Source organism: Nansenia antarctica, assembly GCF_963989245.1.
Source record: "Nansenia antarctica genome assembly, chromosome: 18".
Lineage (NCBI taxonomy): Eukaryota > Metazoa > Chordata > Actinopteri > Argentiniformes > Microstomatidae > Nansenia > Nansenia antarctica.
Genome location: NC_137691.1, coordinates 2,321,230 through 2,335,728, shown reverse-complemented (window position 1 = coordinate 2,335,728; position 14,499 = coordinate 2,321,230). Strand labels below are relative to the sequence as shown.

General features: G+C 47.2%; 3 protein-coding genes across 3 annotated transcripts in view; 2 read left to right on the top strand and 1 right to left on the bottom strand.

The window, feature by feature from the left end:
* Window positions 1-1,015: 1,015 nt before the first annotated feature.
* ap5b1 (adaptor related protein complex 5 subunit beta 1) lies at window positions 1,016-5,877 on the top strand (the record flags this gene model as incomplete). Its single annotated transcript, XM_080548488.1, has 5 exons — window positions 1,016-1,174; window positions 1,486-2,319; window positions 3,091-3,709; window positions 3,752-4,949; window positions 5,463-5,877. The coding sequence occupies exons 1-5, from the start codon at window positions 1,037-1,039 to the stop codon at window positions 5,875-5,877; spliced, it is 3,204 nt and encodes a 1,067-aa protein (XP_080404614.1). The 5' UTR covers window positions 1,016-1,036.
* Window positions 5,878-6,198: 321 nt separating this feature from the next.
* On the bottom strand, window positions 6,199-10,974 carry cUnh1orf50 (chromosome Un C1orf50 homolog). Its single transcript, XM_080548369.1, has 5 exons — window positions 10,836-10,974; window positions 9,721-9,836; window positions 9,463-9,549; window positions 8,984-9,115; window positions 6,199-7,717 (listed from the first exon to the last, which is right to left on the bottom strand). Exons 1-5 carry the CDS (start codon window positions 10,882-10,884, stop codon window positions 7,532-7,534), a joined length of 570 nt encoding a protein of 189 aa, XP_080404495.1. The 5' UTR covers window positions 10,885-10,974; the 3' UTR covers window positions 6,199-7,531.
* A 1,027-nt stretch (window positions 10,975-12,001) lies between these two features.
* p3h1 (prolyl 3-hydroxylase 1) overlaps window positions 12,002-14,499 on the top strand; it is a gene marked incomplete at its 5' end in the record, with an annotated part of 16,925 nt that continues 14,427 nt past the window's right edge. Inside the window, one exon of the mRNA XM_080548487.1 lies at window positions 12,002-12,433. Within this exon, the coding sequence (XP_080404613.1) occupies window positions 12,002-12,433 (432 nt within the window). The remainder of the gene's footprint in view (window positions 12,434-14,499) is intronic.

The window sequence follows — 14,499 nt, the reverse complement described above, 5'->3', positions numbered from 1 at the left end:
GGGGCATGACGCGAGGGCAAAATACCCGGATGCGTTGCTCTGACGAATACGTCACCTCTCTGAATCTTATTTGATTTCACAATAAGAGTTTTAGTTTTTCTGCTCACCAGAGAAATACTCATATAGTCATTTAATCAAAACAATATGTCTTATATGATGTCACATTAAATGCAATTTTGTGTTTCAGTCAATAATGCTTTAGCCTACAACATAGCAGGTGATTTCATGTTAAAAGGAATGATTGCTGTGATGTGACTATGTTATACTTTTATTGTGAAGGTTATTATAGGTGCTGTCAAACGTGCGGCAGATCATATGACCAGAGAGGAAGTGGCCCGGGTGGAGGACAGCGTTTGTTCATTCGGGTGAAACAAAACAAGAATCTGTGAATGAACCTGGGTGACAGTGACATACCTGTACACACCTGAACATGTGAGTAATCCACTAGTGTTGCAGAGAAGCGGCTCCGGTTTGTTTTGTAAAAACGAGATCATCACAACTACTAAACTCTTACTATGCTATGTTGCAGGTAGAGGTAAACAGTTGGGTCCTGTATCCACAAACCTGCAACTGTCAACTAAGGTAAGGCAAGTTTATTTGTAGGCTATAGCACATTTCATACAACAAGGGCAATTCTAAGTGCTTTACATACATAGCATAAAAACAAATACAGAAAAAGAAGGATAGTAGAAAGAAGAAAATAAAAAATAAAAATGGCAAAACTAGATACATAGGCCTGTATATAGAACATAAATAGATATAAACATTTAACAACACAATAAGACTGAATGAATAAAAAACATGCATACAGCCTCCCCTACCCCTAACCATCTCCCCTAACCCTGCCACCCCCCTCCCTGTTCGTTAACTCTGTGTTCTATGTGCTCATGTTATCTGTTGTTTGTTGTTTCTGTGTTTTCAGTTTCTCCCATGTTGTCAGCGTCTTTGAGCCCCGGAAAAGCGCTATATACATTTAATGAATTATTATTATTATTATTATCATCTTGCAGCAGCAACTGGCGGTGGTGGTGTTGCCATGGCGCTGGACTGGCCCCAGAGGATCTCCGCCTTCCTGCAGAGCCCGTCTGGCTTCCTGTCCTGCTCCACGCCGGAGAGCTTCCTGGCCGAGGTGCTGAGAGAGCTGAGGGACGACCGGGCCAGCGACCATGTCAAGGTGGGCTGTGTTTAACGCCTACCTGGCAACGTCAAGGTGGGCTGTGTTACGCCTACCTGGCAACGTCAAGGTGGGCTGTGTTAACGCTAGAACAGCTGGGCCTATTTTACCTACTATTAGAGCTGCCTTGGGGGGTCAAATAGACCCTGGCAACGTCAAGGTGGGCTGTGTTACGCCTACCTGGCAACGTCAAGGTGGGCTGTGTTACGCCTACCTATTATTGGGCTGTGTTACGCCTACCTATTATTATTATTATTATTGACGTTGTGCTGCTGCTATGTCGTCCTGTCTGCTAACTCCTCCTCCCTCAGGTCCTGCTGCTGTCTCCCCTGTGCGAGCACCCCGTCCTGCTGTGCCCCTCCCCCTCCGAGGGCGAGGAGACGGCCCTGGAGCTCATGTCCGTGCTGGCCCAGTGCCCCCCCAGGTCCCTCCCCCTGCGCAGCCACCTCCTCCTGGCCCTCACCTCCGTCCTCCTCTGCTCCTCCTGCGTGGGCGCCCGCACGCGCGCCTCCCGGGACTTCCTGGACCTGCTCCTCCAGACGGTCCAGGACACCGACGACCTCCAGACCTCCGGTGGGGGGGCCTGGGCGCGCCCCCTACGGGCCACCGCCTGCGACTGCCTGCGGGAGCTGGAGACCTGCCGCCCCGGCCTGCTCTCCCAGCGTCTGGAGCTCCTGAGCGGCCTCCGGCAGCGGGAGAGCTCCAGGCTTCACCAGGCCTACACGGGCCTCCACGCCCTGGCGCTGAGGAACGCTGTGTATCTACTGACCCAGCAGACGGGGGCGGGCGCCGGGGAGCTGAGGGCCGCACTGGGGAGCAACGAGGGGGTTGCGTGGGGGGAGGGAGAGGGGGAGGAGGAGGACTCGCTGACGACGACAGACGCTGACTCGTCTACTCAGACGTCTCAGGCCCTCTTCTCGCCTCTCTCCCTCAGCCTCACAGGGAGCGTCCCTACCCTGCAGACGGGGCCAGACTGTAAGGAGCTGCGCTCGCTCCTCTCCTCTCTCCTGGAGGAGTCCTACCTCCTCACGCCGCTGTCCCAGGCTGCACTGCTGCGGGGGCTGGTGGAGGTGGTGGCCATGGTGCCCGCCGTCTCCCCGGGGATCTTCCGGGCGCAGCTGCTGCGGCTGCTCGGCACGTGTGAGGTGAGCTTCTGAAGGGACGTTCGTCGATCGGTTCGTCTTCAGATCTATCATCACCATGAGCTTTCAGGGTATCCGCGGTGTCTTGAAAAGTATTAAAAGTTGATAAATTAATGTTGGGAAAATCAAGACCCTTAATAAGTATTCAAAAGTCTTATCACGATTTTATGAGGTCTTGAATTTTGTAGGTATTTTTTCTGAATTAGACTCTGTCCAAAGAGTTTGTGTCCTAAAAACTTTTAGTAAAAGTTATTTGTTTTATAAAAAAACAAAGATGAACCGGAAATTCTGTTGTATGATAGTGGTCTAGTCTATTGCAAACTCAAACTGTTAAGTTAAAGGTGTCACTGATGTAAACGGTTACAGCTCCAAGTGGCGGTGAGGTCTGGAAAAATATTGACAAGGTCTTTAAAAAGTCTTAGAAAGGTATTGAAATTAATCTCAAGATTCCTGTATACAGTATACCCTGGCTTTGCAAAGTTGTTAACTCGAAGTTAACCCCTAGATTAACTACTAGATGATGTTCCTCCTGGTTGGAATGTGGGTTCAGATGACGTCTTTCTAGGACGTCACCTGGACGTCCTAGAAAGACTTCACCTGGACGTCCTAGAAAGACGTCACCTGGACGTCCTAGAAAGACGTCATCTGAACCCACATTCCAGCTTCCCCGAGGAACGTCTTTTGGACTCTTTGTTTACTGGGCATCATCAGTGTAGATTAACCCCTAGATGACGTAGATTAACCCCTAGATGACCCCGTCTCTCCTGGCTGCAGGTGTCCCTCCTCCACACCACGCTGCTGATGAAGGCGGCGTTCACAGACAGCCTGTTCAGCGCCGAGGACGAGGCCTTCCTGCTCAAGCGCCTGGTGGGCCTCTCCCAGCACCCCCTGCTGAGCGCCCCCGAGAAGCTCTTCCACATCGACTGCCTCCTCCACTTCCCCGAGAACCGGCCCATCAGCTGCGGCGGCGAGGGGGACTGGGGGGAGGACGAGGACGTGAGCCTGCCGGTCCTGCTGACCCCCCGTCTGGCCGCCTCGCTGGTTCCCACCGTGTTCAACGACAGCGCCGGCATGCTGGCGCGCCTCAACCTGCTGTCCCTGGTCTACCTGGAGGAAGGGGGGGAGGAGGAGGGCGAGGGGGAGGGCGGGAGGGGCCTGGCCTACCTGTACGACCACCTGACCTCCCTCCTGCGCATCGTGGAGAACCGGGGCGGCCGGGAGACGGTGGTGACCTCGTTCCGCGCCGCCTTCCTCTTCCTGCTGCGCTTCGGCCACGTGCGGCGCTACGCGGAGGACCTGGCGCGGAGGCTGTGCGCCCTCTACCTGAGACACCCCCGGCTGGCCCCGCACCTGATCAACCTGGCCGACCGCGCCCAGGAGAGGCTGGGGGGGAGCAGAGGGGACGACGAGGGGGAGGAGGAGTGGGGAGGGAAGTCGTCGAGCTGGGCCGTGGAGCTTTTGGGGGCCCTGCAGAGATCCATAGCCGAGCTGTCGTCGTCGTCGTCCCGGCACGACCTGCGCTGGCACCTGAAGGTCATGGCCCGCGTGGCCGAGGAAGGGGCGCTCCCCCAGACCGGCACGCTCGGATTCCTGCTCGACGTGATCACTACTACTTCCTCCTCCTCGCTGTGCGCGGGGGGGGGCGGCGGGGTAACCGGGGGGGACTGGCGGCTGGGGAACGGCGTGCTGGGGGTGTGCCGGCGTCTGCTCCTCCACCCCAGCCTGGATGCGGTCCTCCTCACCCCGCTGGCCGACCTCCTGCAGCACCTGGCCCGTCACTACGGCGACACGGACATCCGGGACCACGCCCGTCTGTACTACACCCTGCTCACCACGCTGTCCCGGGACAAGCTGGCGGGGGTGTTGGCCCAGCGGGGGGGAAGGGGGGGGCCGGGGGTGGAAAGAGGAGGAGGAGGAGGGGGGCAGCAGCTGTCGGCCAAGGTGAGGTCCATCGTGGCGGAGAGCGAGGAGCTGACCAGCGGGCTGACTGTTCGGCGCACAGAGAGGCCCCTGCTGAGGCTGGAGAAGCTGGACGACCGCCGGGAAGAACCGGACCGGAACGAACCGGAACGACTTCCCCTGGACCTAAACCCTGAGCTAGACGGCGAGTCCGAGAGCCCCTCCTCCTCCCCAGGACAGCCGGACGACACGGGGGTGCCGGAGCTGGAGGAGTACCGCGCCCAGTTCCAGAGCGACCCCGGCTTCGCCTCCGAGATCACCCTCCGCTACCGGCTGACCCACACCACCACCACCACCGACGGCGGTCGTCACGACGACGACGACCCTTCCTTCGACAAGCTCTTCAGCATCCGCCTGCACTTCGACCTGACGGATGGACACTACGAGGAGGTGGCCGGCGACCTCAGCGTGCCGTGCCTGTTCCGGGACAGGAAGTCCCCCCCCGTGGTGGTGAGGCTGAGGCTGAGGCCCAGGCGGCCGTACCCCACCAGCCTCCTGGCCTCCGCCGTCTTCACCACGGAGGACGGCCTCTCCTGGCACACGGCCCTGCCGGCGGTCCGCGTCTCCTTCCCCGAGGTGTTCCTGCCCCTCCCCGCCCCGCCAGGCTGGGGCACGACGACGGGACAGAAGAAGAAGAAGCGGAGGAGGAGAAGGAGGAGGGTGTTCTTCGACAGGTTCATTTATTTATTTTTTACTCAATGTGTTTTTTTATTTAGTTTTCAGAGACATTACAGTACGCCACAGACATAAGCACACAGACAAAATAGTGAAAAACAAGAACAAAACTAAACAAAAACAGAAACAAAAATAAGAATAAATAACAGTTCTGGTAAGCAAACTGGCTAGTAGTCGCTCTATTGGTAGAGGGCTGCAAGGGAATTTTTCCTGGCTACATAGTATACAGGTTTTTTACTTTTGCCTGCTCGCGGCTCTGTCAGTATTGATTGATTGATTGACTGATTGACTGAACATTTTCATTGTGTGAAGCGCATTGAGTTGCATCTTGTAAGAAATGCGCTATACAAATAAAATTTGATTTGATTTGATTTGATTCACTGAGTACTTCTCATAATACAAAGCCATTTTTAAAAAGTAAGAGTCATTGTTAGACGTTCCACGTAAGGAATTAAAGGCTGCCACACTGCACTAAACCTCCCAGTTGATCCCTGCAATGTGTTCTTCGACAGGTTCTGGGAGGAAATATGTTCTGGAGAATCTTCTGAGACCGGAGATTTGGCCACGAGCCTGTACTGTAGCCAGTTGGGGGATCGGGCGTTGGGCGCGTTGATAGAGAAGCACGTCCGGCCGTATCTGGTCTCAGGTGAGGAAGACGAGGGAGACGAGGAGGACGAGGACGGGACGACGAAGGCGCTGATCTTCCTGCCGCCGCGGTCTCACGTCCTGCTGAAGATCAGCGCAGAGGAGGACGCCGTGCAGGTGCACATCGCCACGGACGACTGGAAGCTGCTGCCTTACATTAACTCTTACCTAGAGGAGATCACCACAGAGGTCACCACGGTTACCACAGAGGTCACCACAAAGGTCACCACAGAGGTCACCACAGAGGTGGACAGCACAGAGCAAGTTACTGGTGACGGATGACACCGAACCTGCTTTGTAGAGTGTTTTTATGAAATAATAATGGACTTTTAACACTGGTCTGTTTTGTGGTTTCACAGTGCCTTGCTAGTTCACATTTGTAACATTTTCAGATGCGTCTTATTATAACAAAACGGACCCCCTCTACTGTGCTTAGTGAAGTCGTTATTTGTAACATGATTTGTCCATTTTGAAAAGAATATTGTGTAATTTATCTTCCAAATTAAAGCCATGTTTGACATCCTTCTGCTTGTTGCAGTTAACAAAATGATGCGTAGCAAAAACATGCAAAGTAAACGTCGATACATCAAAAGAATCATTTATTACAGATATATTTGTAGATTTCCTAACATACAGATTTCTAAATCATAAGTGGTCAGATGAACATGCATTGTCAAACTACAGCACATGTTTACCAGTGCCCCTGAATTTAATGAAAATGAAATGTGAATACAAAACAATGTGATATTTCACTGAGAAGGTGTTCTCAATTTACTGTGAATGGTTATTTTACTTCATAGCTAGCAGCAAGCAAGTAGTAATAACAATAAGTAGGCCTATACATTACTTCTACAATATGTTTAAAACTGGAAGGATAACAATGCATTCAAAACCATGAAATTACTCCATCAAAATGCTACTTGGTATTCAGTATTTCCCAAGCACTTTGTTTTGTCAATCTGGTACAGTTTGAGGTAGACAGTTAAAATGTGACACTGTCACATGATCATTTAGGCCGCAAGTCGGCAACCAAACAAAATGTTCAGACTTTTATTTTAAAACACGGAAATACATTTCAACATTGTTGAGAATCACAACACAAACTCGCTAGTCGAGCCAAAATACTGCAACAACGCAATGGATTGGGTGAGTAATCCCCCACTGCTGCCTAGTTAACTACAACACTACTTGACATTGTTAGCAGGCTCACAAAACAAGCTGTGTTCGTTGACTAGCGACGTGTCGTTGATTTTCAACAACGCTGAAATGTATTCAAATGTTTCTAAAGAAAGGTCTGATCATTACATCGGATGCCGACTTGCGGACCAACGACCAGACGTGTCACAGATAAGAAACTAATGACTCTGTGTAACTTTACATGTTGGTCTTGATTTCCTTTCATGTGAACAGATTTAAACATGTGATTAAACAAAGAATTAACATGTATGTCTTATGCTCACTATGAGCCAAACCCTACCTCGAGATACGTCTGCATGACTCAAACCCAGTATCAATCACACATGGATGTCGACACATTTGAACAAACCAAGTTATACACTGTGAACACTGCAAAAAGTCAGCTCTAAAAAAAACAAGAAAAAAAAGCTATAAAATGGGGGGAATTGACTTAAAATAAGCAAGATTATCGGCCAACAGAACAGGATATTTTAACTTGCCAAGATTCTCTTAAAACAAGTAAAAGACATCTTAAAGCTAGTGCAGTCAGACAAAAAACAAGCATACTCCCTCGATTCAAGATATTTGATTTTCATCTTACTTAGATTGACTTTTTGCAGTGTACAATACATTCATCTCATAAGACACGATACAGCCCAGCCCAGTAAATCTGCCCATTGATGTCCATTAAGACCATTGCAGCCACTCAGTCTGGGCGCTTTAAGACAATCCTAGTTCCAGCATCGGTTCCAGTTCCTCTCTACTTGGTCAGACCCTCAAAGTTGGGCTCTGAGCAGGGCGGCAGGGCGGTCTGCTGGCTCAGCAGCTTGTCCATCAGGGCCGTCTCTGAGTCCTTCCTCTCCACCTGGTCCAGGGGGGTCCAGGACATGTCGTACTGCAGCTTGAAGGCTCCCAGGAACTGGTGAGGGCAGCTGGACCCCCAGTTCTACAGATTAGATTAGAGTAGGTTTGATTAGAATAGATTACATTACATTACATTAGGTTAGGTTAGATTACATTACATTAGAATAGGTTAGATTAGATTAGATTAGATTACATTACATAACATTACATTAGAATAGATTAGATTAGATTACATTACATTAGACTAGACTAGACTAGGTCAAGTCAGATTAGATTCAACATTATTGCCATAGCAGAGAAGTACTATACAACGAAATGCAGTTTAGCATCCAACCAAAAGTGCAGATGTGGACAATAACAACATCAGATAAGAAAGAAGGCTTATATGAGAGAAATAATAAATATTGGCCAAGATCTCCAGTGAAAAACAGATTTTTTTGAAGCATGAGTAGACATGACAGGGAGTGTGTGTGTGTGTGTGTGTGTGTGTGTGTGTGTGTGTGTGTGTGTGTGTGTGTGTGTGTGTGTGTGTGTGTGTGTGTGTGTGTCAGTAGCAATAGTGGTTGTGGTACAATTAAAGGTGTTGTGTGAGCCTCACTAAGTAAATACCTTCTGGAAGGGTTGAGGGTCTGGCAGACTTACACCAGCAGGGCCATTACCTCTAGATTTAGGTAAATAGGACGTTACCTCTAGATTTAGGTAAATAGGACGCCTATTTCTGTCCTTTCTAAAACTCCATACAGTACTCTCCTGTGTATGTGCTTACACAACTGAACTCCCCATGCGCACACGCACACGCACACTTACAAACACACATACACATACACACATACAGAGTAGTTCACTGGTCAGCACCACCTTAAACCAGTGCTTTTTTTTCTCCAAAGGGACAGTCTCTCCTCAGGGTCACATGTAGACTTTGAACTCCTAACAGTAACAGTGTCACCCGTCACACACACAAACAACAGACACACACACACACACACACACACACACACACACACACACACACACACACACACACACACACAACTGACATGTAATCTATATTAGTTTTGTGACACACACACAACTGAATGTAATCTATATTAGTTTTAACATTACTCTAATTTACAGCCTACATAATTATTGTTCTACTCTTTTTTAAACTATTTTTGCTTATTTATTGTAGTTTTATAATATTGTTGTTTTTATCTTGATGTCTTATGCACCAAACACACCAAGTCAGTTTCCTGTATGTGTGAATATACTTAGATTAGGTTAGGTTAGGTTAGGTTAGGTTAGAGCAGAGCAGAGTGAATAATTGGCTATAAAAAGACTTTAGGTTCTGATTGGTCAGTGTGCTCACCTGAGGAGAGAGGATGGAGAAGTACTGCTGTCCGGAGGGGCGCTCGTACAGGTAGTACATGTTCCCCGGCTTCTTCACCACGTTACAGGCAGCATGGTGCAGCTCAGCGTCCTTCTTAGCATCCTCCAAAACCTTCAGAGAGAGAGAGAGGGAGAGAGAGAGAGAGAGAGAGAGGGAGAGAGAGAGGGAGATAGAGGGAGAGAGAGAGAGAGAGAGAGAGAGAGGGAGAGACAGAGAGAGAGAGAGAGAGAGAGAGAGAGAGAGAGAGAGAGACAAAGTCAATGACACAAAACACACAAACATCATGTAAATCATCATACTTTTTGTCAACATGACACATTCCCTATGGAACATGTGCTTTGTCTAAAGGCAGGGTCACTACTAGTCTGTCCAATAAAATGAAAAATATGAGTGGGACTGCCCCACTCAGAAATAATTACTTAAAAAGGGACAGTAAAGGGACAGGTCCCAGGTCAGACCTTCCTGGCCTGTTCCTGCAGGTATCTGATCTGGTCGGCGATCACGGTCAGTCTGTTGCAGGCGTTGGCCTTGACGAAGTCATCTCCCTAGAAGAGCCAACCAGAGAAAAACCACAGACATATAAGGCCTTGTCCACAACAGCATATCTGGGTCATGATACTTCATTGAGGGGCATTGAGTTTACAATGCAATCATATCTAATCAAGCCCCCCCCCCCATAGAGTTAAACCATCTAGAAGATTCTAGATGCTGCCTACCCTCTGGACTTGTGCAGCCAGGGAGACCAGGTCCATGGGGTCGCTGACCCGGTGGGTCTGGTAGGAGCTGACCAGCGCCAGGCCAGCAGGAGTGCTGCTGCTCTCCACCAGGGTCACTGGACACACAGACAGGTACACAGACAGACAGGTACACAGACAGACAGGTAGACAGACAGACAGGTACAGGTTACACGTTCAGTGATCATTCTGGACACGCTCGTCTCTCCCGTTCACGTTTCATAACTGACAGCTGTTACAACGTGCATGTATTCTTGACCATTTTTATTTTATTTTATTTATTTATTTGATCCTTCCTTTTCTGTATTAATTTAAAAATAATAACATAAAAAAAAAAAAAAAAAAGTGCTTCACAAAAATACTATGTGAAGCACTAAAGCACCTTTTTAAAGCACTTTTAAAGCCCCGGCTGTATGAAATGTGCTACACAACTAAACACCCAAACCCAAACTACCCTGAATGAAGCGTGTGCATGAAGCAGTTATATCAGTAACAATATAGTTGGTCGCGTATGTTCATATTGATTATGTAAAAGCCTATAAATAAATAAAGCTAATGTGATCTCCCACAATGTGCAATATGAATCTAACAACAACCACAGCGTTTCATGGAGTGTTTCGATACGAATAACGCAACATGAACATATCTATTAGGCTTATGTCATTAATCTATCATCATTTAGAGCTTAGAAATTGATCAGTTATTAGTATAGGTCTCATTCACTATGTGCAATATGACAACCCTCGGGTACATAAGGTTCAGAGATAGGAAATGTTAGAATAGGTATAGCATAGCATAGAGTACAGCACAGTGTTTTATTTGTATAGTATAGTATAGTGGATAGTGTACATAGCCTTTATTTATGTAAACCAGCTCTTTTCCCTTCTTGTTTTTTTTTTTTTCTCCTAGCACCAGGGGAGCCCCCCCTCCCAAATTTCGTTGTTTGGTACCTGTCCTATATCAATGACAATACAGACCATTCATTCATTCATAGTATAGGTCTCATTCACATTGATCAGTTATTAGTATAGGTCTCATTCAAGCAGCTAAACGAAAGGCTTCACCATACTGATCAAGTTTACAGCTTAAAGTCTTACCTTTGGTGGTCTTGTCGGGTTGGTTAGGAAGGCTTACAGTTCTTTCCATCTTTGTTACAATGTTGTTATAATGTTGTTACACTGTTGTTAGAATGTTGTTACAATGTTGTTACAATGTTGCCACTCTGGACAGTAAACAGTTGTGTAACATTCACCGGCTCGTGTTTAGGGGGAGTTGCCGGGTCCTGAGTCTCCTCCCCCCGTTTAGATAGCCTACAATAGTAGGCCAGGTATGTGCCTGTATGGAAATATAAACATAACATTTTTTCTGTCTTAATTGATGTAAGGATTATGAGACGCATATATGTGTTATTTGAGTAGGTAATAATTGGCAACATATCTGACTATAGATTTGACTTACTTGTTGTGATAGAGAAGCATTTTTGGTGCGTCTTTCTCATCGAACACAGCAACGTTAGAAACACACGTTCGCTTCAGTCAGTCAGGGGCTGGGACTTGGAGACTTGAGGAAACGTTTCATAACAGTGAGAAGGGAGGGATGTTATGTATGACGTTATCATGTTATGACGTTCACGTTATGATGTTATGATGTTATGTTAACAACAAATAAAAACAACTGATCATATTGACACCACAAGATTAGATTAGAGATAGATTTCCAGTTCTAGTGACTGCGGCATTTCGTGAGCTTAGAATTATCAGGTTCTATTAGGGCAGTTCAGAAATATTGAGCGTCAAAGTTTTTACATTCCATTATGTTTTGTGAGATGGAACCTTTGTATTTTATTAATTACTAACTAAAAAATGTAAACATTTGAATAACACCACACAGGCATTAATAAACACCTAATGGATCAGATTATGTAAAAAACTCAATTTTGACAATAGAACCTTATCATTCTAACGTCACGATTTGGGAACACAGCGCCTCTTGGCGGCATGGCACAGCAAGACGCGCAGCGGCATTTATAAATCCAACGGTCCTCTCCTCAAACTCCACCCCCAGAAAAAGTTTGCAGCCCCCCGGCTAAACTTCCAGACCCCCACCCCCTCCCTCCAACACGACTACCGACTATTTCCAGTCCCACAGGCTCCCGTCTCCACGTAGAGGCCTCGGGTTTTCAGATTTTCTCCATTCTAGCAACATGGAGCTCCGTTTAATACGTTTAATAGCAACGATTTTAGGCTGTTTTATCCCGTTTTGCATGTCGCATGTGGGGCTTGGTCTGAACAGCCAGGGGGTCATCCTGGAGCCCTACGACCAGCTCTTCGACACCGGGGTGGAGGCGTACTACCGGGGGGACTGGACGGCCGTGATCCTGAACATGGAGCGGGCTCTGAGGAACCGGGCCACCCTCCGCAGGGTCCGGGCGCACTGCCGACTCACCTGCGCCAACCGGACCGCCTTCGCCGCGCCCCTGCCCCACCTAGGGGGGTCCACCCTGGTGCCCATCCCGGGGGCCGGCTCCGTGGACGACCTGGCCTTCTTCCAGACCCTCCTGCGGCGGGCGGACTGCGTGAAGACCTGCGAGGGGGACAAGATCGGCCCACCCACCGTCCACAAGGTCTCCGAGGAGGTGAAGCTGGAGTTTAAGAAGAGGAGCCCCTACAATTACCTGCAAGTGGCTTATTTCAAGGTAACACACATAAAATTTTTTTTGGGGGGGGGGTATATAATCTATAATCAGGTGGGCTTCGTTTTCCATAATGCATGTCTGTCTGTCTGTGTCTGTATGCTTGCGGCACAGTAGCGCATTACGCAGGACACTGACTGTCTTTGAGTTGACCATTGGAGCCTGTGTCTTATATCAGATATACAATATAGGCTACCCGCGATCTTATTCTAGACTATTGGCATGTTGTGGAGAACGAGTTGATTATGTTTATATATTATCTGCAGTGGTTTGGGATTGCCAGGCGCATAGTGGAGCTGTGTGAGTTCATTCAAACGTCCCAAGCAGATCGCAACATACTGTAACACCCCACCCCCCAGCCACCCCACCCCACCCCCAGCCCCCCAAGCCCAGACCATGCCACGTCTCTAGGTGGAGTCTATACTACTGACATCCAGAGTCAGACGCTGAGGGTTTTTGGGACCTAAGGCAGTTAAAGTCATACACTGCAGAAGTTAGTTCTCAAAAGAAGCGAAAACAGCAATAAAATGAGGGGAATGTTACTTAAAATAAGCGAAATATCTGCCAACAGAACAGGAAAATGTACTTGCCAGGATTGTCTTAAAACAAGTAAAATATATCTTAGAACTAGTGCAGTCAGACAAAAAACAAGCATATATTGCCTTGATTTAAGATATTTCATCTTACTTAGATTTACTTTGTGCAGTGTAGCCCTTATGAAGCATATGAAACTAGTCATTAGTCCAATCATAAGAAACTTTATGACTTGTTTTGTCGTAAAACATTTTATTTATTCCACTATTGACAACACTATACAACAGTAACATAGAAACGTGTGTAACACAAATGTGCTTCAAATGAGTATTTAGAGTATGTAGAACTAATACAGATTATAGGGGGAACAGGACTGGATTTAGGAACTATGCAGGTCTTAATTAATCAACAATGTTATGTATGTGGTTACTGTAGTAATTAGGCTACAGCATTACTACCAATGATCTATACAGCAGCATACCACACATACACTATTTACAACACGATCGACAACATAGTCTATGTATTGTTGCTGATTAGATTAGATTAGATTTCATTCATTCATTCCGTTTCTTATTAGATTAGATTAGATTTCATTCATGCATTCATTCAGTTGTTTATCAGATTAGATTAGATTTCATTCATTCATTCATTTAGATTTCAACATTCATTTGTTTGGTACAACAAACGAATGACGCATGTTTTTAAAAAGAAAACAAGACAATAAAATAGAGAATAATTCAGGCCAGTAAACTATTTTGAGTAGTTAGTTGGTACAACAAATGAATGACTCATATAAGACATACAGTATATATAAGACAATAAAATAGGGAATAATTCATGCCAATAAAGGAAACTATATTGAATAGTGGCTTCTGAAACAGCCTGTTGTGGTGATCTAAGTCACACACGTCATTCCAGAGCCCAGATGGTGAATTACTTTTGCCTCACAAAAGTTTGTAGCCGGCTTGTGTTAAATTGCATGCAGAATGTGTTAAATAACATGCAGCGTGTCCGAATCACAAAGCTTTATTGTCATTGCACAATTTAACATTCCAACAACATTTGTGTATTGCATCACCTAAAAAACACTACCTGCAAACACACACTACCACACCACAACATGCATGTACCACACACACACTACCACACCACAACATGCATGTACCACATACACACACTACCACACCACCACATGTACCACACACACACACTACCACACCACAACACCCATGTACCACACACACACACTACCACACCACAACATGCATGTACCACATACACACACTACCACACCACAACATGCATGTACCACACACACACACTACCACACCACAACATGCATGTACCACACACACACACTACCACACCACAACATGCATGTACCACATACACACACTACCACACCACAACATGCATGTACCACACACACACACTACCACACCACCACATGTACCACATACACACACTACCACACCACAACATGTACCACACACACACACTACCACACCACAACATGCATGTACCACACACAC

What these genes read in the sequence shown, in the direction of transcription:
- cUnh1orf50 (XM_080548369.1), bottom strand. Translation starts at nt 10,884, where the DNA reads ATGGAAAGAACTGTAAGCCTTCCTAACCAACCCGACAAGACCACCAAA. An exon ending in TGGCTGCACAAGTCCAGAGG is followed by an intron (nt 9,550 to 9,720) that starts GTAGGCAGCATC and finishes TGGCTCTTCTAG; the next exon opens with GGAGATGACTTCGTCAAGGC. An exon ending in TCTCCATCCTCTCTCCTCAG is followed by an intron (nt 7,718 to 8,983) that starts GTGAGCACACTG and finishes TCTAATCTGTAG; the next exon opens with AACTGGGGGTCCAGCTGCCC.